Genomic DNA, 26,804 nt, shown 5'->3' with positions numbered 1-26,804 from the left:
TGAGTTTGTTGTGTAAGCAGTTTGTATGGCTATTCCAAATTTGAACGGCATCTAAGTGAAGTCCGAGATAACGTATTGTTATCGCCCGTGTATTGGTTTTGGTTTAAGGATCAGTTCTTTGTGTATAAGAGATTGGTTATCGGATAGTGACATTAATTTCTATGGGTTAGGATTTGGAAGTTTTTGAATATCATTAGCTTTGTTTTTTTCAGGGTTTATATATGTTACGGGCCAATGAGTAATAGGTCATTATTCATAATGCACGGCCATTATAATGTCTAAAATTGATGAGCAACCTAATAAGAATATTTTAATTTATTAAATTTACCAGACATTATTAAATAATCTACATTCCCTTTGGGCAATTTGATTTAAAAAAAAAAAAACTACTAACCTAATCTATCCTAAATTACGATAATCTCCCTTGTAATATTTTTATATTTCGTAATTAATTCTTTTTCCATGCATTTTCTGCCGTCATGGCCAATAGCGATATGGGCATCGTGCAATATCTGAAATATTTATACAGTGTGAACATAATATTTAATCAAATTACCATATGCATATTAAAATACCTGTAAATGATGTTTATATGTTATGGGCCAAGTCACTTTAGTTTTTGACTCTCACTTTTTGTATCATTGTCAAACATGCTGATTTTGTAAAAATTTGAGTGACCTGGACAAAGTTCCATTCACTTCTCCCGACAAAAAGATATGCAAAGAATCTCTCCTCCTCCAACACCTACTGCTTTTAATACTGCCAAAAAGGTATTATTATTATCACTTTGCCTCACCAGATGATACCAGTATTCATATCGATCCGTCAATGTGAAAAATAATGATAAACAACCTGAAATTTATCACAGTGCCCGATTTTGTTTGTCATTATTCATAATGGCAAGTCATTATAAATAATGTCCTACCATATAAACATTTAGTCCATAACATATATATGCTATTTTCAGTTAGCCAGGTTAGTGTTTTGATTGATGTCGCGTTGCATATTTGTGTAAGCGATATTTGCGTTGTTGTGAGTGGATACTATGGCCATGTCTTCTGCGTATTGCAAAATTTAACTTTTTATGGCAAGATGGCTAGTATCGCGCGCGCGCGCGCGCGCGCGCGTGTGTGTGTGTGTGTGTGTGTGTGTGTGTGTGTGTGTGTGTGTGTGTGTGTGTGTGTGTTGAGCAGAATGGGAGTTGGAACATCTCCTTGGGGTTCTCCACAGGTTATCGGTACCTAAACGCTGTAGGCTGATCCTATACATGTGACGAGCTTTCTGGTTTCCGTGTATGATTTGAACGACTGGAAGAGACGACCTCCGATTCCGATATGTGTCAGATTCTTCAACAAGGTTTTGTGTGTTAGTGTGTCAAAACACTTTTGTTAGGTCAATAACAACCACTAATATTATTCCCTTTTTATCTAATGCAGGGAGGTCGGGGAAACCTTCTCTTTTCCTGTTTTGAGGTAATCGATGAACCGACTGAATGTCTTTTATTTCTATGAGAGGGCCAATTTTCTAACTTAGTTGATTTACTCTGCCTTTTAAATGTTCGGTAGCAATTACTGGGATTTCATCCATGAGAAGAATTATTTTTATACTGTTGTTGGTTTAGGAGTTCGTAATGTTGTTTTAAAGAATTTAGTTCCTGCCATAGTTCAGTTGTCTCTTTAATCAAGTTATGCTGTCTTTCCGTTAAATCTTTAACGCTGTTTTTTTTTTAATTATTATTTCTCTAACGGTATGCAATACATATTCAACAGAACTGTTCTTCTTCTACGCGTTATTCCCGCTTCCTATGCAGGGTCCGCGTGTTACTTTTAGATGCGACTTCTTTGTTAGTACCTACTCCCAACCGACCCGTCGCCTGGTCTGCCGCTGGGGGGTGGGGGTATTTTATTGACTGTAGAGGCGTATGTTCACGGGGCCGGTTTGCCTGATGAAAACCGCCAGATAAACTGGCGGAAAAAACCCTACTGACCGCGCCCAAGACCGGCTAACTTGGCTATGTCTGTGGAAGATCCTCAAATTCCTCACGTCTACAACGGGAATGGAACCTGGGACACTCCTTCCCCAGGCATATGGTTGCGATGCGCAAAGCCACTAGGCTAACCGCGCGGTCTTCAACAGAACTGTTCTGTTATTAAATGTAATAAATTCCTCATATTGGTTGAATTTTTCGGTAATTTCTGTGGAACGTTTTTTCAAATAGTTTTCCAATGAAATTAACTATACAGACTTTTGGGTTTAGTAATCTATTTTCTAGTAATACATTCAAAGTGGGCTCACCGGAGTTTCCGTTATTGTACTCTTTGATTTTCATTTCCTCTGTTTTTGATTGCTGTGTTAGCTGTTTACCACCTGCTGTTGTCAATACAGTAACGAGGTATGAAGCGCCTGTGGCAAGTGTATAACTTGCGCTCCCCCTAACCCAAAAAGGACAAAAATTTTGAAATATTTAAATGTAAGAAGTTAAATTTTACTAAATGCAATATGTTAAAAGTGTTGCAAAATTTGTGTGTCTAAAGTTGCTATTGCAGAAATTTAAAAATACAATATAAAATAGCGGACTTTTATATCTTTACGTTTTGCCTCTTTCACCACGCCCTCGTTACGGCACTGGCTCTTGTTTTCTACATTGGTTGTTTTTGCCTGCCCTTGAAGACATTCCTTTGTTTTCACTTCAATGTGGGCATTTTCCATATGCTTCGCATTCAATTTCGCTGCCAAATGGCCTCGGACAATCCCGAACAGAGAAATTGGATAATTCTCTGGCAGTTCTTGCATGTTATGTGGTTTTGTTCCACAGTTTTCTTCTTGACATTTAGAGTACTGCATCTTTCTGGGTTTGGCAATCCTGGTGTGACTGCCAAAATGGCGACTTTCTTTTTTCCCCCATTCAAGTGATAGACCAGTCTATGCTTCAAGCTTAGAAAACTTATAATTTGCTTACTACCTAACTGATACAGTCTCTACATCAATACGTTCAGCTTGACGAACGGAATTCATTGATACACTCTGAATTTTAATGCACAAGTAAAAACTCTACTTTTCAACTTAAAAATATGGAAGAATTGAAATAGCATGCTTGTAACTACTTGCTGATAAAGCATCTTCTAATAATAATAAATAAATAAATAAAAATTAATATAATAAGCTAACGCCTTTTGTTCCTTTATAGGGAGTAGGCAAGATATTTAAACTATCTAGCTTTTGGAGACTGAGAGGGCAGTTCATTCTCCACCGGTAGCCATTCAGAGATAGCTGGCACATGTCTATCATTTATTATAGGCGGCCACTGATGAAGTGACCGGCAAACAAGTGCTGCCATCTCTTGGTGGCTAAGCCTAACAGGATATGTTACTATCTGAAATAATGTGGGTCTTTGGTCGATTTTTTGAGTTTATGGGTCAAAAACCGAGTTTTCAGAAGAACATACCCACTTGCCTATATCAGAGATCGACTAACCCAGGAACCGGTCGAAGAAAGGCTTAGAAAAACTTCCTCTAGTCTGCGACTAGACTTGAACTATATAAGTCTATCTATCTTTGGGTAACCTTGTCTATGCAAATGCAGCAAATGGTCACTTATCAAATTTCGAAAAACTTCACTGAAGAATCATTTCAACAGCAGTTTGGAGACCAAATACACATTAGGAAATAACTGAACACTATGTACAGTTACTAACTATTTCTGCAATACCATAATAAAAGAGAAACGTATTCATAATCAGACCAAACACAACCTCTACACAACTAATTTGCATGAAACAACCATGAGGAAGCATCCTCTACCCACATTACTCAACAACTTGCAATAATGTAAAACATCTGAACAGGTATAGAACATTAAAGCCAAATTATGAAATCTGTATGAGCAAAGTTAGAACTGCAATAGTTACCAAACCTTTCACACAAAACATATTAACATAAGTAACAAATGATAATAAAAATAAAAATAAAAAAGTTTACTTAATCATTAATCCCACTAGCTTCAGAAAACCAATGGCTAGCTTCGATGTCAGTGGATCACTTAGCCTCATCATTTTAATGTGAATATTAGCATTGAACTCATTTTAATAAATATATCATTTTCGTTTCTCATATCACATTTTTGTCTTCTGAATGTTTATTTTTATTTTATATCTCTCATTTCCAACCCTGTTCAGTTTGTTCAAAATTCTTTGCAAGCCTTCATCTGTTTCACTCATAAGTACAATGTCATCTGCATATCTTATATTATTTATCAGGAGTCCGTTCATCTTTATTCTATTCTTCGGATCTTCCAAGATCTCCCTCATCATCCATTCACTATAGATATTAAAAAGGAGTGGGGGCATCCCACACCCTTGTCTCACACCCTTTCTTATGAGGGATCCATTCAGTATCCTCTCCTTCAAATCTGACCCTGGCTTCATGAGTTTTGTATATTCTGAACAAAATTCTCATAATATTTTTATCTATTCCTATTTTATCCAATATATCAAATTAAAGAGTGATTAACGTTATCGAAAGCTTTTTCATAGTCCACAAAGCATAGCTATAAATCTTTATTGCACTCGATCATTCTTTCCCCCAATATCCGTAGTTTTGTGATAACTTCCGTTCCCCTCTTTCTCTTGAAACCAAGCTGTGCTTCATTAAATTCCATCTCTATCATCTGTTCCATTCTTCTATATATTATGTTGATTAGGAGTTTTGTAACTTGGCTAAAGAATAGATTAATATTAATAAAAAACGTAACAAGTTTTCAATACCTTAGGAGTTGGATTCCAGAAGACATTAGATCTCATTATGAAATTAAAAAAGAAAAGAGCAGCATTTTTCCAAATATACCACATATTAAGAAACAGAAATTTGAACAAACAGTTAAAAGTAAGAATCCCCAAGAGCCTGGGGACGTATGGATGTGAGTCCTGGACAATCAATAAGGAGGTGAGTGACCGATTGAATGCATTTGAAATGTGGTGCTTGAGAAAAATGGATCGTATCAGCTGGACTGCAAGGGTGAGCGATGAAGAGGTTCTTAAAAGATTCAAAATGAAAAGAGACTATATGGCTAGTATCCAAAGAAGAAAAATAGCGTTTGCAGGACATTTGATGAAGGGTTCTTCTGGAGAGCTTCCCAGAATAGTATTGCAGGGGATGGTGAAAGGAAAGAGAGGAAGAGGAAGACCCCGACTGCAATGGAAAGAGAACATCAAAGATTGGACGGGCAAGAATCTTACAGAAGCAAGAAATAGAGAGGCATGGAAGTGAACTGTTATTCAGCCACAACCCTCTTAAAGAGGAGACCACAGGATTAGATATCGCATTACCCTATAGTCTTATAGGGTAATCATGTAATCTTATATAATAGTATTATTATGGCAGCAAAGTAGAGTGTACTCATATTCATTAATATATACTTTCCATTCCTTGATTTTACGTGAGATACACAGATGGCAAACAGCTCACACAGCAAACAACAGCAGTCAATAAACAGCTAATGCAGCAATCAACAGCAAAGCCAATGAAAAACAAGGAGTACAATAATGGAAACTGAGGTGAGCCAACTTTGAATGTGTTACTAGAAAATAGATAACCAAATATAAAAGACTGTTTAATCATATTTGTGGAGAACTATTTGAAAAACATACCGCACAAATTACAGAAAAAATTCCACCAATATTAGGAATTTATTAAATTTAATAACAGTTCTGTAGAAGATGCATTGCAGGCTCTTAAAGTAATGAAAAATAAACTGTCAACGGACAGCGTAACTTAATTAAAGATATAAGGGAACTATGGAAAGAGCTAATTTCTTTAAAAGAACATTACAAACTCCTAAACCAACAACAGCATAAATATGATATTTTCATAGTCTCCCAGAAATTGCTACTGAACATTTAAAAGACATAGTAATTCAATTAAGACAGAAATTTGCAGTTCCCATGAAACCAAAAGACATCCAGTCAATTTATTCATTACCTCAAAAAAGGAAAAGAGAAGATTATCCCCGACTTCCCTTCCCCCGTCTTGGTGCAACTTACTAAAGCCCAACAAAAGTTGACCTCATAAAAGCTAGATGGATTTAAAAAACAGTTACCAAGGATCTGAATGTAACTCTTGACAATACCCCAGTCTACCTGTCCGAGTACTTAACACCGCATTATCAGAAACTATTTTACCCTAAAAGAAAAGTAAAAAAAAAAATTATTATTATTATTAATATTATTATTGTTCTGGGCAACACCAAGGAGTCGACAGACTCATCGAGGGAGGCCCTAACATCATGTCAAGAACAACTATTCGACATTGACAGAGTATCTATCATACAGAAGAGAATTAAGAGAATATTGTGAACTGCTAGATATGGAATATGGTGATCTCCTCCTTCATTGTGAGGTGCGCTGGCTTTCTAAAGGACAAGTTCTCAGTAGATTTTGGAAGCTGAAATAAAGTGTTTGTAATTTTCTGGAAGCGAAGGATGAACTGCATGAAGAAAAAGCCCTGTTGTGTGATGATTTGATTTAGGATTTTTAGTTGATGTTACCAGCCACCTCAGTGATCTAAATTTGAAACTGCAAAGCAATAATAAATTGTTTCCTATCTTAGTAAATGACATCCGTGCATTCAGAATAAAATTAAAACTGTTCATCCCCCAGTTATAAAAAAACGGGGATTTAAATCAATTTCCAGATTTAAAAGAACATAGTGAATCTGTTGAAGATAATGGCAACTTTACTCAATATATATAAACTCAGATTATTGCAAGAGTCTTTTAACAGTTGTTTTAGCGATTTGCCGAAGAAGAAAAGGGATTTATAAATCCCTTTTCACTTACTAAACAAAAAATCTTGCCGATGCCTTCTTCTTCTTCAACCTTTTGGATCTGTCCACTGCTAGACGAAGGTCTTCCCCATGGTTTTCCAGATCACTCGGTTTTCTACCTCTCCCATCCATCTCAATCCTGCAATTTGTACCAGTTCATCCCTCCACCTTCTTCTCGGTCTTCCTCTGTCTTGCTCCATCCATTGGTCTCCACACTTTTGTTTTTCTAGTCCATCTCCCGTCACTGCATCTGGCAATATGGCCATCCCATCTCCACTTAGACTGTTCAATGTATTTTACAATATCCATGACACCTGTTTGAGATCTTATCCAGGTATTTGCCTTCCTATCTCTTAATGTTATTTTTAGCATACTTCTTTCCATGCGATGTTGTGTTTTTCTCAGCTTTTTGTTTAGGGGCTTCTGTTAAAGTCCATATTTCTCCTCCATATGTTAGGACAGGAAGTATGCACTGGTCGAAAGCTTTCCTTTTTAGACTCATAGGGACATCACTTCTGAATATGTCTCTCATTTTCCCATAAGCCATCCATCCAAGGTGAATTCTTTGTTCAATCTCTTTTCTTTGGCACTCCTCAAAGGATACCAATTGGCCCAAATATACATATGAAGTAACTTGTTCGATTTCATGGTTTTCAATTTTGACAGTTCTATGGTTATTATATTTATTCATCATTATTTTTGTTTTTTCTCTATTTATTTTTAATCCAATTACTCTGGAGGCTTCATTTAGCTGATTTAGCCTTTCTTACAGATATTCAACTTTATCTGCTATTAGGACAATATCATCTGCAAATTTGATGATGCAGCCTTTCTCCATTTATGTTTAGTCCTTTTGTTTCCCAGTCAAGGCTTCTGAAGACTTCCTCTAGAGCAACTATAAATAATTTGGGAGATATGGTCTCACCTTGCCGAATGCCTTTTTGTATTGGGAACTTTTCACTGTTTTTATATAATTTAATTACAGAAGTTGCATTACTGTAAATATGTGTTAGTGTTTCAATATATGGTTTCTCAGATGTTTCAGATGTTTTAACTGAATCAAATGCTTTTTCGTGGTCTATATAGGCCAGACATAAGGGTTTATTATATTGAATTGATTTTTCAATGAGCTGTCTTAATGTGTGAATATTGTACAAAGTATTGTAATTCTTTTTAAATCCAGCTTGTTCACAGGATTGCATTCCCTCTACTTTAGATTTTATTCTAATTTTTATAATTTTTGTGAAAACTTTATATATGGTGGGGAGTAGGGTTATAGGTCTGTAGTTTTTAATTTCTTCCTTATTGCCCTTTTTAAAAATTAATACAGTATTAGAAGTGAATTGTTCCAATTTTTTGGACTTTTTCTCTGTTTTAGGCATTTATTAAAGAGTTTAGTCAGCTGTTTGATGACAGGGCTTCCTCCCAGTTTTAAGAAGTCTACCACAATTCCATCTTCTCCTGGGGCTTTTCCATTCTTCTTTTCTGACAGTGCCATTTCCATTTCCAGCTATCTCTCATTGGCCTGAAGATTGCAGTGTCCACTCAGTCTCTAAAAGCTACATAAGGTTAAAAGGTATTACCTACTCCCTATCATAGAAAAAAAGGCATTAACAAATTATTTATTTATTTATTTATTTATTCATAATTTAGCTTTTGGTGAATTCCTGTACAGGATTATCATTATCATGTTGCTTCTGAAATTCCAGAACAGGGAAAATGCATGTTTCTTCTGGTAGTTACTTCATATTATGTGGTTTCATTCCCAGTTAATTTTCCTGGCATTTGTAGCACTTTGTCTTCTTTCTAGTTTTGGTCCTGGTGTGACTGCTGAGATGGAGACTTCCTGTTTTCTCCTGTAGTGTGATTAACAGCTGGTTGCTTCAAGCTTTGGAAATGTATTGCTTATACATACTATTTAACAAATACTTAGGATTTGTATAGTGTTTTCGACTTGCTGGACTGATTTTACTGATACACTTTGAATATTAATTCATAAATACAAAACTATGCATATCGGTCATTGATTTAGAAATTTTTATTTAATGCCGTGTTGGCACTCATTTAGTCCGAAATACAGCACACATGTAGTTTGGTATAGATTCCAGAAGGTGTTGGATTTCATCTGTGTCTACAACATATCATCCACCACATATTCCTTTAACTGGCTCAGATTTGAAGGAATAGGACTTTGCTCCCAGATCATTTTTTTAAACATGTCCCATAATTTCTCATGTCCTTCAGATCTGGGCTTTATGTTGGTCAGAAAAAATGGTGGAAGTCGTTGCCATGCTCGCTGAACAATTCCTGCGCGATGTACAGCGGCAATGTCATCCACGAAACAACTATTACCTGCTGGCGATAAAGTCGGAATTGCAGGATTGACTTGATCAGCAACACTGTTTACATGTTTCTTGGAGGGCACCAGTTCTTCCAGCAATATCATGGGACCCGTTCCGCACTAACCGAATATGCTACTTTATGACACCAGCTCCATAACCTTGAGTTGTGTTTACAAGGCAAGTTTGATTCATTTCTTCATGGTGCTTCAGTCAATCTCTGCGTATCGTCTTTACAGAACAAAAGGTACGGTGACTCTCCTGACCACATGAATCTTTTCCTGTGTCCGTCACGGCGTTTATGGCACTGTAGACGAACTTTCCAGTTCTTTGCAGAACTCAGTGGTTCTCGCATGCGACTGTCAGTACCGATCCTCTTCAATTCCCTGTCATAGTTCGGTTACATATGGGTGAGGAGCAGCTTTCATTTAATGCTTCGGTCAATTGCTGCACACGGAAAGCTCTGCAAGCCTTCTCAAATGACGGCAATGTCGTTCCTGACAGACTGCCTTAGGGCTACAGTCACCCTTTTTCTTCTTATTATTATTCTCAGACACTTCCAGGGAGTCCAACGACTCATCGAGGGAGGGCACCTACTTTACATCTCCTCATCTCCACCACTTTGCAACTCCCCGTCTTCTTGAACAAGCAGTGTGAATTATTTTTTTTTATTGATGAAACACCTGGTACATCTCACCTTTTGAGAAACCAGCCAGCTCTGCTGTTTTCAAAATTGGCTCCGGCCAGACGGGCACTAATGCCCCTTTATTGTACTCCGAAAATTTGTTTTTCCCATTTTGATCAAGCGTTGACGATCACTGACCAGTCACATTCTTAAATAGTTGTCTAGAACACGTGGTTAGGCCCTTGATCAAGCTTTTTACATCTACGCTGCGTAAGGGAAATTTACGTATATCTGCACAAAGATATACGTAAGATTCAGCTGCCGGTATGTGTATTTCATTCATTTTTTTTTTTTTTTATGATAATAAGTTATATATTTGGAATTAAAACGCATATTTAAGTTAAAGCTCTGTATGAATTATTGATTTTATAAATAAATATTATTTTACTACTAAAATATTGTAGTATGTTTTTTATTTTTTTATTACAAATTATGAAAATCATTAAGTGACCTCCATGAATTCCTTAGACTCTTCGTAGGTGGGCACCCTGCTCCACTACACAACTGACTTGACCGCCTTCTTCTCCGCTTAATTCTCCAAACATGTCCCATAATTTTTCCAATCACACACTACGACAATTAACTCACAATGCCATCTATCGTTGACAATCACAATAGTATTTTTTACCTGTTAATTGCGTGTGTCTTGTTAGTAAATTTGCCTGTATGCGTGTTGATAAGTCCGAGTTTCATTGACTAAATACTCTGATATTCTCTAAGAAGTCGTTTTGATAATATAATTGCCTTTATACATCTTTCGGAAAGACTGTGTAAAAGTGCCCCCCTTTTGTGTCAAACAAATATAGTTCTTTAAAAATAGATAATGTGATAAGATTTATACTAATGTAATTTAGCAGTCATTTTAACCACAGTATACATTAATTTCACAGCATCGCTACAGATCTTTTATTCCAGTAAAATGCCAAGTAACAAAAGGATTAGGTTTGATAATGATAGACATAATCTGAAAATGACCAGCGTTCAAGAGGTAAGATAACTTTTTTTTGGGACATAGCTGTTAATAGTGCATATTTTTTAATATTATTTTCTAGTATTATTTCAAAGCCGAATGTAGAAACAATGAAAGTTTCGTAAGGTAAGTTGACCAGAGAGCTTATGGGAATATATCCCCGGCATTCACGAGTTGCCTTAGTATGGACCACCTAGGAGACATAGGCGCCGCTCAAACGTCTATCTATATATTCGCCTTTTATTGGTTCATTTTGATAAGGTTTCACTGACCTAACAGCTTAAGGCGAATATATAGACGTTTGGGCGGTGCCTATATCTTCTGAACGGTCCATAGGCAACTCGTGAATGCCGGATGTATTTCCGTAATCTCTCTCTCTGGTCAACTTACTTCATGAAATTTTCATCGTTTCTACATTTGGCTTTGAAATAATACTGGATGTAATATCCACCTGACTTATATAATTTTACATCGCCGAAATGAAGCCTTTTAGCTCTTTATTTTAGTAATTAAATGGAAGAGGTTTCTAGTACAACCAATGAAACCTTTCATATATCAGTGAGCTAGAAAAATTATAACGATTGTCCACAAATCAAATATTGTTATTATACAGACACCTCCTGGAGTCGAGACTTATCAAGGGAGGCAATGGCAAGATGCATTCTAACAAAGATAATGTTTATCATACTGCTTCTTAAATTGGTTCAGTGTTTGCACACTCACCACCTCATTTGACAATACATTTTATTCACCAACCACTCTCCATGCAAAAAAAAGTCATGCTGCACTCTCTTATGTAGCACACTTTATACAACTTCCAAGAATGACTTCTTATTGCTATCCCCTTTAAAAAATATCCTGGTTATCTATTTGATAAGCACACCTTAACAGTTGGTCTCAATCATATTGCCCCCCCCCCCCTCTTCTGCCTGTTTACTAGAGCTTCAATTTACATTCTCTCAACCTGTCTTCATAGTCAGTATTCCACAATCCCGATATTGCTTCGTTATTTTTCTTCTTAACTTTTTCCAGAGCTTACTTCTCACCTAGGAACACAAGTGATCAAATTGATCCACAGTAGTGTTGATGTGGTCTGATCAAAGCCTTGTGCAGCAGAATGACTGCATCCTTATCTCTACTTGTCAGTGTTCTTCTTAGTATACTGGCATTTCTTTGTGCTGTTTTTATCACTTTTGCAATATGTCCCTTGAACTTCAATTCTTTATCCACCAATATCTGAAAATCCTTTGCATCCTCCACCTCTTGTAATACATCTTCAATATTATACACAGCTTTACTTTTTTGAGATTCAAAGTGCAAAACCTTACATTTACTGGAGTTAAATTGACATCCCTACTTGTCAGCTTACATAGCCACTTTATTCAAATCGCTCTGAAGCACCAATACATCTGCATTATTCCTGATAACTTTTCTCATCTTAGCATCACCTGCAAACAGCTGAATATCAGCTTGCAAACAAATTAAACAGCAGTGGTCTTAGAACAGAATGCTGTGGGATTCCAGTTTTTAACTCTTCTCCTAAGAAACATGACATCTCTATACACCACCATTTGATATCAATTAGAAAGCCAGTTTGCTATCCAACCAACCAACTGGCCTCCCAGTCCAATTTGCTAACTTATATACCATTTATTATGTGGCTGCCTGTCAAATGCCTTTGCAAAATCCAGAAGTATCACTGAATATAAGTCACCCCTGTCCAGAATTGAAGTCACCTTATTATAAAATGTAAGTAAATTTGTAAAATAAGACCTCCATACAGAATCTTTTCCTTATCCACCCAATCCTGTATTCTATTCCTAACAAATCTCTCCAAGACCTTAACAACCACTTCAGAAATGCAAAATGGTCTGTAATTTGAAACATCTCCTTTACTTCCACCTTTATGCAGTGGAACAATCTTGCCCTCTTTCCACTCATTAGGGATTGTTGAGGACTTTGTTGTTGAAAGTTTTCCCACTTGGTTATACTATAAATTAAAGATACCAAGAATTATATACTTGGTTTAATCCTTTATCCAAGTGTAAGCAAACAAAGTTTGTGCCTCAAGTAGTTTCAGGAATGGAGAAACTCATGGTAAAGGTGTTATGACTTCACATCACTTGCCTTAGTATCCCATAATGCAAAGCACATCTCCTTGCAGACATGTATAATGCTATGCATTATAGAAAGGGTCACTACCCAGACCGGTTTCCCTGTTTAAGTGTGGGGTTACCTCTCCAAAAACTCATGCGATCACTCAGCTCACCCAACAGTGAGTGACTTGAGTGATCATTTAACTCAGCGGTGGCTCTGCTCAGTGACAGGTCCCCTACCACCAAACAGAACCGCTCATATTTCAGGAAAAGCATCAGCCAAGGAAGCCCTAATACAGGCCACCCTAACGGATCCAAATCCCTGGATGCTCAAAAGCTCCCCAAGGCAAAAACCTTAAGGGAGCAAAAAAAAACTCTGCTCGCCGGAATCAAACCACCAACCGGTTTTGACCTTTATTGAGGTCTCATCAGTGGGAGCCAGATAAAGACACTTGGATAAAGGATACTTGTTTAAACCAAGTATATAATTTCTTGGTATCTTTAATTTAATTGATTGTTAAAGTGTCGCACCTTATTATTATAATACTCTGGATTAGAGATAGTTAGTTGTTGAAAGTTTTTCCAAGGTGTGACCTTTTGGCAACTCGTATATGAAAATATGACTTCTGCATTACTTCAAATTTGCTATCACCTCTGGGTCTGGCTCCCTCTGATGAGATCTCAATAAATGTCGAAACTGGTCTGGGTAGTGACCTTTCCCGTAATGCATAGCATTATACGGAGAGTGAATTTAGATTAAGAGTGACTGACCTGCAAAGGGAGATAGATGAGTTGAAAGAGGAGGTGGAATGTCTTGTGAATGAGAGCAGAAGTATGAAAGATAAGATTAGGAGAATGGAAGAGATTAATGCAAGGCGAATCAGAGTAGGAGAGAGAGAGAATTTAGGGAGTATGAGTGAGAGGTATGTGGGTGCTAGAAGAGGAGAGAATGGAAACAGTAGAAGAGAGGGAATGAGAGAGAGGTATGGGAATGCTAGCAGACGAGAGGATGGAAACAGTAGGAGAGACGGAATGAGAGAAAGATATGGAAGTGCTAGAAGAGGAGAGAATGGAAACAGTAGTAGGAGAGACAGAATGAGAGAGGGATATGGAAGTGCTAGAAGTGGAGAAAATGGAAACAGTAGGAGAGAGGGAATGAGAGAGAGGTATGGGAATGAAAGAAGAGGAGAGAATGGAAACAATAGGAGCGAGGGAATTGTAAGAGGTATAATGTATGGTGACTCAGTGATCCGTGGTGTTCAAGATAGGATGCGTGAGGAGTGTTTGCCAGGAGGAACAATAGAAAGGGTGGCTATGGCAATTAAGAGAGGTGAAAGGGTGGATGAGATGATTGTGATGGTAGGAACGAATGACTTGAGTGGCAATGTAAGTCAGGCAGCGAGAGATATGAGATTTTTGCTCGAGACTGTACGGAAGAAGACAGAGAGAGGAAAAATAGTGTGCGTGTTGCCTAGGTATGATAATGACGAGCTGAGCAGAAGAGCGGTGATATTGAATGGCATAATAGCGAGAATGTGTGACAAGAGAGGACTGGTATATGTGGATGCTTGGAGTGCGTTTGAGGAAAGAGATTAATTGTATGCGAGAGACTGTTTACATTTGAATGAGGAAGGACGTAGGCATCTGGAGAGATTGCTGTTCTGAACGAGTCAGTGTGTCCCAGGGAGGATGATAGCAGGGGTGGCCTCTTGTGGGAATGGATACTTGGGAGAAGGGAGACAATGTCAGGTAACACTGAGCCCAGTGGAGTCGTCTAGAAGGGATAATGCTGGGTATAGAAACAATGGCATTTATATGCTTTATACTAATGCCAGGAGTATCCGGAATAAGAGAGAGGAATTGGTGCCGCAGATAGCATCAGCCTGGCCAAAAATTATTGCGATCACTGAGACGTGGTTGACAGAAGGGGATATAACAACAGGAATAGAAGTCTCTGGGTATAGCATTTTTCGTCAGGATAGGAGGGGAAAGCGTGGTGGTGGGGTACTGTTTATGATAAGTGATGACCTATGTCCTCCAAGAGTGGAGGCTTTGGAAGGAAGTGAGACAAATGATTTTGAGAGCGTATAGTGTGAGGTAGAGGTAGGCAAGACAGGATATTTATTGGAGTGTTGCTACAGACCCAGGAGCACAGAGGATGGGGACCAGGAGATGTTTAGACAGCTAAGTTTGGCAAGTGCAAGAAGAATGATTGTTATGGGAGATTTTAACTTCAGTAGTATAAATTGGAGAGAGGAAGATGCATGTAGCAATAGGGGAATGGAATTTCTAGAATTCTTGAGGGACAAATGTCTTAGGCAACATGTAACAGAGGGAACAAGAGGTTCAAAAGTTTTGGATTTGGTTATAGCATCAGTTAGAGTTACCATATGGTGTTGACTTGGAAAATGAATAGACATGCAGGAGTATCCAAGAGACGGGAACTTACGTGGAATTATAAGGCAGGTGATTATAATAGTCTTAGACGTCAACTTCGGGAAGTTTCATGGAGGCAGGAATTGGAAGGCCGGGAAATCACTAGTGCGTGGGAAATTGTGAAAGAATATTTGTTATCAGCAATGGTAAGTTGTATACCACGAGTGAAGAAGAGGATGCAATTTGGAGTAAAGTGGATGACAAACAATATTAAACAGGAATTGCATGCGAAAAAGAGGCTATGGAAGAGATATAAGGAGACAGGTGAAGAGATACATGAGGAATATAAGATACAGGCCAGAAGAGGGACTAGTGTGGTAAGGAAAGCGAAACTGGAATATGAGAGGAGATTGGCCCTAAGAACCAAAGAAAATCCTAGGGAATTTTTTAGTTATGTGGCCAGTAGGAGGAGAAATGACTGTGGAAGAATGATATTGTGGGATAAAAATGGGAATAGAGTGACTGATGCAGAGGACATAGTGGAATTGTTCAATGAACATTTTATTGGAGTATTTCATCCTAGAGGAGTTAGTTTTAATGCTAGAGGGATAGGACTGGTTCGAGGTCTGGAGGTACAGGAGGAGAGTGTGTTTCAGATACTGAGTACTCTGGATGTCAGTAACGCTGTGGGACTGGATGGTATTTCACCACGAGTTTTGAGAGAATGTGCTAGGGAATTGACAGTGCCTTTAACGTGGCTTTTCAATGAAAGTCTGGCTTTGGCAAAAGTGCCCAGGGAATGGAAGGAAGGTAAGATAGTGCCATTGCATAAAGGTGGTAACAGACTGGAAGTGTCTGAATATAGGCCAGTCGGTGTGTCATCAGTAGTTGTTAAGATCTTGGAGAAAGTAGTGAGGGACCGTATACAGCATTGGGCAGATGAGGGTAATGTTATCTGTGAGAATCAACATGGATTTGTGAAAGGACGCTCTTGTTTTAGCAATATGCTAGCCTTTTATAATAAAGTTTCAAGAACATTAGATGAGGGAAAGGCATATACTGCAATTTTCTTAGACTTTGCGAAGGCATTTGACAGGGTGCCACATGATAAGCTGATATTTAAGTTGCAGCACATGGGTCTGGATGTCAGATTGGTCCACTGGATTCAGGATTGGCTGTCTGATAGGTATCAGAGAGTTGTGTATGGTGGAGCAGTTTCCAGGAGGCAGAGGGTTACAAGTGGGGTCCCACAGGGCTCAGTACTAGGACCTATATTGTTTAACCTTTATATCAATGACATAGCCAGTGGATTGCAGGGGGATATTCAGTTGTTTGCGGATGATGCGAAGCTGGGAAGGATTATTAGTAATAGTGCAGATGTGGTAGCCCTGCAAGAGGATTTAAATAAGCTAGATAGATGGGGTGTCAGTTTAATGCAGCAAAATGTAAGGTCTTGAGGTTTGGGAAACATCGATGGGATGCTGCATACTCTATGGGAGGAGTTATACTGGAGGAAGTAGGGGAGACAAAAGATCTGAGGTTGATGATTGATAGAAACCTGAAGTTTAGGGGACATATTGCAAAGGTGGTGAAGGTAACACAGAGGATTGCTGCTATTATGAGAAGGACACTGACCTGCAGAGATAAGAGGGTTATCATTCCGTTGTATAAGTCTCTGATCAAACCACACTTGGACTATTGTTCTCAGATTTGGTCCCCAGGATTTGAAGGGGATAAATTAACTGTGGAAATGATACAAAGATGGTTTCAGGACTGTACAAGGATAGTTATGAGGATCGGCTGAGAGAATGTGGACTGCAGAGTTTGGTGGATAGAAGAAGGAGAGGTGATATGATTGAGACTTTTAAACTGTTGAGAGGTGGTTACAGGGTTGACACTGGGGAGTTCTTTCGCTTGGTTGAACAGCGGGAAGGAGTGATGACATGAGGCCATCCCTGGAAGTTACGAAAGCAAACTGTGAGCAAGAGGGTAAGGAGTGGTTTCTTTGCGTGGAGGGTGGTTGAGCCGTGGAATGCATTGCCTGATGGAGTGGTGGGAGCGAGAATGGTCAGTGAGTTTAAAGAGTGGTATGATAGACTTTGTGTTTCTCAGGGGGGGGACCTCTCCTCGATGAGTCTTGACAGACTTTATATCTTAGGAAGGACCTCCCTCGATGAGTCTTTTGAGTCCTTGGAGGCCTGAATAATAATAATAATAATAATAATAATATACATGTCTGCAAGGAGATGTGTTTTGCATTATGGGATACCAAGGCAAGTGATGTGAAGTCATACTACCTTTACCATAAGTTACCCCAGTCCTGAAAATACCTCAGTCGCAAACTTTGTTTGCTTACACTTGGATAAAGGATTAAACCAAGTATATTATTTCTTGGTATGTTTAATTTAATTGATTGTTGACGACACTAAACTCTCATTAAACAGTTAATGGAGGTCAGTTCCTTAGCACATTCTTTCATAACAAGTGGTAAAATTCCATCTAATCCAAGCTTTATTCACATCAAGATGACTTCAATAATCATAGACTTCTACATCTTTCACCTTCAAGGAACTAAGTTGAAGTATTGATTCCTCATCTTTGTGCTTCCTTAGAATAGTATCATTACTGTCAATATGAAAAACCTTAGCAAAATGATTGCTGAAGAACTCCACAATAACTTCTTTGGTCACTCTTGTGCCATCTCGATCCAGCAGAATTATCTTCCCATAATCATTCTTTCCCTTGTTAGTTGCATAACAGAAAAAAACTCCCTGGGATTATTCTTTACCTGTTTCACTAGTCTCCTCTCATTTTGCCTTTCTTGTTATACTTGTCACTCTTCTTGCTTGCACTTTATAGATTTCATTTAACTGTCCACTTCTTCCAAGTTCATATTTTCTCCATTATCTTCTCTTTTCGTCTTCTGCAATTCCTGCTTAATTTACCTTCTTCTTTTTCTTCAAGTGTTTATAGCGGAGCAGAGTGCCCTCCCACGATGAGTCCTTTTAGGTTTTACATAATAATAATGTCATCTCCTAGAAGGAGGTTGGCAACCATGACACGAAACGTTTTTCTTTCTTTTGCTGCTCTGGAACATTTATGGTAATTCAAGCCAGTCTAATCCTTGATGTCTTCAAACTACATTCTCCTGGGTCTACCTGTCCCTCTTTTTTTTTTTCCCATCCAGTTTCCCATTCTAATGTTAATTTCTGAATGCCTTCTTGTCTAGTTAGATGTTCAAACTATTTAAGTTTTCATTATTTAATGATTTTCATTAATGTTCTTTTCATTTTTGCTTTCTTTAAAACATCTTCGTTTTTCATTTTCTCCGTCCATGATATTTTCAACATTCTGATGGTCCACATTTTGAAAGTTTCTAATTTTTTCTCTGCTTCTTATTTAGAGTCCAAGTTTCACTGTTATCGAGAAGGCTTGACCAGATATAGCACTTTATTAATCCTTTTCTTGTGTCTATGTTAATATCTCTGGATGTTAGAACAGTTTTCATATCAATGAAGGCTTCTCTTACAGTTATATTTAGTTTCTTATTGGTTCTTTTGATATAATCATGCATTTTGTTTACTTCAGGTTAATAATTAATCCCATGTCTAAGCTTTTGTTGTAAATTTCTGTGATTAAGTTTTGAAGATCATCTTCAGATTCAGCAGTAAGGACCGTGTAATCTGCATACTGAAGTTCTTATCCTGATTTTACATCCTTCAATACTGCAATATCTTTAAAAATTGTTCATCATATATATTATACAGTAAGAATGATAAGATACATCCTTGTCTTATTCCTTTTTGATTTCAAAGCTGTCAGAATATGCATTTTTGTATCTTATTGAGGCCATTTCATTCCAGTATATATTTGTAATTATACGTAGATCTTTTCCTTTTAACCCATTATTCTGTACGATATGTATTATTTTCTTGTGATCTATTGAATCAAATGCTTTGGTGTAATCAGTAAAACAAAGATATATGCTTTTCTGGTTGTCGGCTTCTTTCACATACTGTTTTCAAATTGAAAACATTTAATATCTATTATGTTAATCCTTTTTGATTTAAGCACACAGTATGTTATTACCATCATCAAATACTCCTTAATCATGATCCCACGTTAATCTCTTTTGCTTGAAGTTCTTTTTCCCATAGAACCTTCTTCAAGCTGTTTTCTGAGTTTACCATAATTTCCTATCCTATTATTCATGGCTTAATTTTTAATGGTATTAACAACACCAAATGAACTATTTTATAAAAAGATGTTTTATTAACTTGCTTATATTATTCGTGACACCTCCAAGGAGTCCGAAGACTCATCGCGGGAGGACACTTATTGTACTACTCTGTCTCCACCACTACACCGAACTTCTACTACGAATCATCCTCATCAACGCCATCTACTGCTCACCATCACCACCACAACTAGTATTTTTTGTCTGTAAATTGCATGTGTTCTGAAGGGCCGATTTGTCTGTATGTGGGATGAAAAACCTGAGTTTCCAGGAGAAAAAAACCCTTCTACCTCTGTATGAGATCGGCTAACTCACCTCCAACTAAAAATGCCCATATGTTCTTCCTGTCACGACGAGAATTGAACTCGGGTCTTTTCCAATCAAAGGGTGCAACGCACTGTCGTTCTTCCAATTGCACTACAGAGGTGCTTATATTTTGCTGAATTTCAAATCAGCATCATCCGAGACAACACAGCATGTATACGCGACAGTGAGTAAGTGAAATTAATTCCTTTTTACTTTGGATACCTCTGCATGCTACCATTATGATGGCAAGTCAAGACTGGCAGACCAAGCTTTGGACACCCCTTCACACAGGATTAGATGGAAGAAAACTAATGTGATACTGTATGAAGGTCAACTTGTCTTTGTGAAGGATTGGTCATGCCTTAGTTATTTACTAACTTTTTATAATAGAGTAACAGCTGAGCTGGATAAAGGAAATGGCTACACGATGAATCTGCTGGATTTTTCAAAGCCATTTGACAGAATACTACATGGAATTCTTACACAAATTAGAACAAATGGGGATGGACATGACACTGGTTAAATGGATAGGAGAGTGGCTGCTGGACAAATATCAAAAAGTGGTATATGGAGGGGAAGAATTGAGGTGAAAACAGGTGACTAGTGGTGTGCCACAAGGTTCAGTGCTGGGACCATCTCTGTATCATATTGATGGCACTATATTCCGGGAAATAGATGAAGCTAGAGATTTCAGGGTGGTGGTAGACAGTGAATTATTGCTAAGGTTGCTAAAGTAGCCCATAAGATGGGCTACTTTAGCAACCTTAACTTGACTATTGAAGAACACATTAACATGTAGAGATAAGGAAGTTGTTATTCCTCTTTATAAGGTCTTGACATGCTCACATCTGGATTACTGTGTGTTGACTGGACTCCATCTAAGTTTGGTGATGTTAATAAACAAGTATGAGTTTTATTTACAATTTCTTCTTTGTTTAGAATTCTCATACAGTCTCCATGAATTAAGTATTAGTGGAGAGGGTGAGATGTATTTAGGGAAGTAGAGTTCCCTTCCACAGAGAGTCCTTAGACTTCCTGGAGGTGTCACACAATAATAATGATATATTAAACTATGCATCCATTAAATCAGTTATGGTATGTTGATCTAAAGACCAGTATATTGTTTGTTTGTTTGTAATTTTTCTCTTCCATTGAATAGGTTCAAAGTTTATCACTTGAATTAAAAAAAAAGAAAAGCTTGGAAACATTAAAACTATTAAAGAGAGCTGTAGCTGAAAGTGATGAGCATATTCAAGCATTTCTTAGGTGAGTATTTTGAATTCCAACTTCAGTGTACTTTGCTCATACTATCAGTAGTATTACTATCAGGGGTGTATGGGGTGTATGGAGAAGTAGCACCTTAGTATCGATGTCAGCTGCTGATCTCAGGGTCAGGATGTTGGGCTCTGGTCCTCACATACACTCAGCTCTCACTTATGGCTCCAAGAAGTTGGTAGTGCACACCAACGACCACACCCCGATAAACCGTCTCGGCTGGCAGACTTAACTTAGTGAGGGTATCAGCAATATAGAATGCTGTAAATAGGGAATGTCACCCCTTATGTGCACGAAGTCTGGAATGGCTAAGATGGCAGAAGAATCAACACTGACTGATCAATGGCATCAAGGGCATAACAGCAAGATGTGCGGCCCATCAAGGGCACACTCCTGACATCTAAGGGACTTGTGGCCAGCTGTCGTGGAAGAGATCGCAGCCTCACCACATATTTATCCATTGTCAATCATGAAACACACCATGTCACAATATGAAGTTAGAGATGTGGTTGAGACCCTTGCAACCATCAGCTCTTATAGCTACAGGGAAGAAGAGCTTGAAACTGGAATTGTATGACAAGAACTACTAAGGTAGTGTATGAAGATAATATCCCAAACCCTCCAGGGAGGATATTCTCAGATATCCCTTGTCTGAAAACCAGGAGCAGTCTCTTGAAAATAGTAACATGGAATGTCAGAACACTCTACGAGGCAGGCAAATTAGATAACCTACTCCAGGAATTAGAAGTGATGAAGGCCGATATTGCAGGTATCAGTGAAGTGAGGTGGACAGATACAGGCATAATAAGAAGAAAAAATCACACTATAATCTATTCTGGCAGTGACTTGCACCTTAATGGAGTAGCGCTTGTCCTAAGTAATAGAATTGCAAAATCTCTACAGGGATATTGGCTCATAAATAACAGAATCATAACAGCCAAAATAACTGCACAACCATTCAACCTGTATATTATCCAAGCATATGCACCAACCCACGATCACCCAGATGAAGAGTTGGAACAATTTTATGTAGACATCTAAACTGCAATCTCCAGTGCTAAGTCAGATGATGTTATTATACTGATGGGCGACCTGAATGCAAAAGTGGGCTCAGAAAAAATCTCGTTTTGCATGGGAAACCAGGGGCTTGGAATCAGAAATGAAAGAGGTGAAAGATTAATTCAATTCTGTGAAACCAATGACCTAATAATTGCCAACACACTGTTTAAACATCCTCCCAGAAGACTATCTACCTGGACAAGCCCTGGGGACATCTATAGAAACCAAATTGACTATATAATAATAAGCAAAAGATTCCAAAATGCAATAATACAAATAAAAACATATCCTGGAGCAGACATAGGATCGGACCACAACTCAGTGATTGCAAAAATCAAAATAAAACTTAAGATACCAAGCCAACCATTCATGAGAGAAACTTGTAATTCAGACTCACTTAACAACCAAGAAGTTAAAGACTGTTTTATAAAAGAATTCACGGAATCCCTTAATAAATGTGACACCACAACTCACACAGAAAATAGAACGCCAATTGATGAAATTAACATGAACTGGCAAACATTCAAGAATAGCATCAATGAAGCAGCCAAAAATACACTCCCACAATTAAAAAGGAAAAGGAATAAACCTTGGATGAATGAAAAAATACTGACGTTGATGGAACAAAGGAAAAAAGTTAAAGAACAAACCTGAATATAAAAGCATGAATTAAGAAATAAAAAAAGAATGCAGGAAAGCCAAAGAGGAATGGATTAAATATAAATGTATAGATATAGAAAACCTTGATAGAAAACACAGAAGCAGAGAAATGCATGAAAAGATCAGAGAAATGACAAACTGGACAAATACAGCAAACCATGCAAGTGTCATTAGAGACTCAAGAGATCATATTTTAATGGATAAAAAAGAAATCATGGAAAGATGGATTGAATACACAAGGAAATTATATGAACAACAAAGAAATGATATTCCTGAACAGACTGATTTAGAAGGACCATCCATTTTACTCTGTGAAGTTGGAAATGCTGTCAGAAAACTAAAACCACATAAAGCTGCAGGAATAGATAACATCTTGGCAGAATGGTTGAGGGCTCTCGATGAAGGAGGACTGAAATTTCTATCAAAATTATGCAGTAAAATATACGAGACTGGATTTCTACCCGAAGATATTAATCACTCAATTTTCATTCCAATTCCCAAAAAAACAAAAGCTACAAGATGTGAAGAGTTCAGGACAATCAGCCTCATCAGTCAAGTATCAAAAGTCCTCCTATACGTTATTCCTGAAAGAAATAAAAGAAAAATAAACATTTTTCTTTGAGGCATATAAGTTTGTGATCGGTTGTTACCAGATTAATGTAGAGAAGATATTTCATAGAGTAGAGGGAGGTAGGGGTATCCATGGAAGCTGTATAAGGAGGGTATGAGAAGGGGGAGTGAGAAGTAGGTGCTTTGTATGGAGAGCAATTGGTGAGTGGAATGCATTGCTTGAAAGTGTGGTGATTGCAGATGATCAATGGTTTATTGACACGAGAAAATATAGACCTCCCATGATGAGTGTTTTGACTCCATGGAGGTCAGATGTTAATAATAACACCAATTAGCATTACTGCAGTGGCCAGTGTCGACACTTAGAGTATGTGACGCCTATGAACAGATATCATGGCTGTTAGAAAAATTCATATTGACCTTAAGAAATCTCAGGTATTCTCAAAAACATGCTAGAATCACAGAGTAGAAACTATCTAAATAGATAATGTGTGGAAGCTAGAATATAGTGACTTAATATATTCTATTAGAGTATGTTGTGTTTGACTTATTAATGCATTTAGTTTATCCCATAAAATACATAACAGCCATACCTTACTTCACAATGCTTTTCAGTTATGATAATACCCATTTGTACAGTGCTGGACTTGCTCATGCAACGGTTTTAGTCATGACACTCCCATGAACAACTGTTGTGTAGTTCTCACAAACTGTTTACTTACAGTGTCACTGCTTGCAACATCTGTGTTTCACTGTGAATTATAAACTGTTTATTCTTTTATTTTACTATTATTAATAATGGCAGATAAAATTCAAAATAATAGTGCTGTTGCTTCCAGTGAAAAGAAGATGCATAAACCTATTACAGTAGATACTAAGGTTACAATGATTAAATTTAGTGATGATAATGGTGTATTGATCATCAAAACAGAACTAGCAGCTGTCAAGTCATTAAAAGTTGATAAGGATATGGTTATAATAAAGGCTGACAAAGGTAATGCTATGGTCATCTTAAACAGATCTACTTACCTTCATGAAATGAATCAGTCTCTGATAGCAAAACACATAAACTTGTTAACTATAATTTTACCAGGGCTTAGGAAGAAAACTGTTAAATTACTAAAGTCTGTCACTTCTTGGCCATTGGACACTGGTAAAAAGCTGCTACTACATTATGCACACTCTCCTAGAATTTATGGTGTTCACTAAGCTCAAGAACGTAATGTTCCACTTTGGCCAATTGTTGTAGGTATAGATAGTCCTAACTATTACCTAGTCAACATTCAAGGAGTTGGTAGGTCATTTCTCCTTCCTATATAAAGAACACAGCACATCATAAACAAAATTAAAAACATAACTCTTAGAAAAGATGAGATATTAATCAGTTTTAATGTTTCTACCCTTTTCATAAATCTCCCACACTATTCTTCCTTTGCAGAACAAATTTCCATCTAATATTATGGCACTCTTTGCCCACATACTATGTTCTGGTTACTTCGTGTGAGAAAATAATTTCTACCTACAAAAAAGAAGGTTCAACCATAGATTCACCACTATCCCCTCTGTCCCTATCCAATTACTAATTTTTATATGGAAGCTTTTGAGCAATGTGCTCTAGATTCATTTACTTTAAAACTTAGTTTGGTTTAGATATGTTGACAGTGTTTTTGTTATCTGGCCACATAGTTGCCAAACTTTACACACTTGTGTAAGCCTTTACACACCTTTATTCAGGTGGCTTTAGAACCACCTGAATAAACAACACAAATGCATACAATTTATCAATATACAATTGAAAATCAAAACTCCCTTCTTTTCATGGATACACTGCTCACACAATTCCTCAGGTAGTCTATCTTTCACTGTTTACTGCAAGTCTGCATGCTGACTGATATATGAGGGTTGTAAGAAAAGTAGTGGTAACACTCTCAGGAGATGTAGTTGATAACTCAATTGTTACTGAGGACAGATAGGGATGCTAGTTGTATGTTCTGCATATGTGCACAAGGCGACACAGCCCATTCTAACAAGTGTTCTTGTGTGGAGAAGTGGTTCAAGTCAGTGTCTCATTGTGCAATGTTCACAAGATTAGAACACCAGTCCTGCAGTAAGATACAGGTTGCATGAGGTAAAACTGCGAGCAACTGTCATCGTGACCTTAAGGAAGCCTGTGGTGACAGTACCCTACCATACTGGACTGTTGCAAGAAGGGTCAATGTATTTCGTGCAGGGTAAGATCACCCAGATGAAAATCACTGTTCAATACAACCCACCATTTCAGATGAACATGTTGAGCTTGGGCAGGGACTCCTCGCTGTTGATTAGGGTTGAACTGTACACCAACTGGCCTCGGAAGCTGGAATAAACTACCAGAGTGTTCAGCACATCCTAAAAGAGAGAGGCTTAGTATGTGCAAAATTTCAGCTCATCAATTTCCACATCACTTGACAGTGATTCAAAAATGGCACATGTATGTGGTTGCTGGCCTCCATCTGGAGCAATACAAAAACGAAAGAGTTGTATTCTGCTGTGTAGCCATTGATGAAACTTGGGCAAAGGCTTAAGAGCCTGAACTGAGGAGACAATCCAATGAATGGCGCCATTCAAGAACCCAGCAAGGTTAAAGTCATGCTGATAATCACTTATGCTATTCAAGGTGTCATTCTTCGTCATGCTGTGCCCGAAGGTACAAACTGTTAATGCATGGTACTATCAATGATTACTGGAGCATCATGCTTTCTCCTTAATGTGGCCAGCTTTAAGGTGAAAGCGATCACATTTTTTCATGGGTTTTCCACCAGGTTTGTTGCATGATGTCATGTGTCGCAATTGATGATAAAGATGTTGGACAGGTGGCAGTGGGAAGTATTAGAACATCTTCTGTATTCACCAGATATGAGTTCTTGTGACTTCAACTTGTTCCCCAAAATGAAAGAACTCCTCAGAAGTGTGTGGTTTTGTGATGTGCAAGAGACTCTTCGAGCAGTAGGGCGCATTATCATTGATATCAACAGGCAATGTTGATGGTATCCAGCAGCTCCCACAAATTTGGAAACAGGTGCAGAAAATTGCAGGAGATTACATTGAAAGGATGCAATTGTATAGACTTGATAAGTAAACCATTTTACATTTTGTGCACATGTTGCCACTACATTTACAAACCTCATATACATGCTAACTCTTATATGACCATCCTTCACAAAAACTTGGAGTCATTAACAGCCTCAAAAACTATAACAGTTTGTTATTAACAACCTCAAGAGCTATACCAATTTGCACTAATGAGCAAGCAATAATTAAAAATTATTAGCAATACATTTATAAACAAAAGAAAAAATAATGTCAATAAAATTCTTCAAAAAACTATATCTAAAAATACAAATGATATAGGTTACAGTAATACTTTTCCAGAC

The 26,804-nt window shown here is 37.6% G+C and overlaps 1 protein-coding gene across 5 annotated transcripts in view; it reads left to right on the top strand.

Annotated features, from left to right (window-relative positions):
- The first annotated feature begins 10,386 nt into the window (after nt 1–10,386).
- LOC150107090 (uncharacterized) overlaps nt 10,387–26,804 on the top strand; it is a 277,723-nt gene continuing 261,305 nt past the window's right edge. For all 5 annotated transcript variants that reach the window (XR_016548230.1, XR_016548229.1, XM_090391628.1 and 2 more), the window contains exons 1-2: nt 10,387–10,830; nt 20,987–21,093. Coding sequence is in view for 3 of the 5 variants with exons in the window: in XM_090391628.1 (XP_090247754.1) it covers nt 10,762–10,830; nt 20,987–21,093 (176 nt within the window). In the remaining 2 variants the exon portion in view is untranslated. The remainder of the gene's footprint in view (nt 10,831–20,986; nt 21,094–26,804) is intronic.

The sequence above is a fragment of the Typopeltis vanoorti genome, chromosome 4, assembly GCF_054136105.1.
Source record: "Typopeltis vanoorti isolate ZY-2024b chromosome 4, IOZ_Tvanoo_1.0, whole genome shotgun sequence".
Taxonomy (NCBI): domain Eukaryota; kingdom Metazoa; phylum Arthropoda; class Arachnida; order Uropygi; family Thelyphonidae; genus Typopeltis; species Typopeltis vanoorti.
Note: the sequence above shows the minus strand (reverse complement) of the source record. Positions and strands in the feature narration are given on the sequence as shown.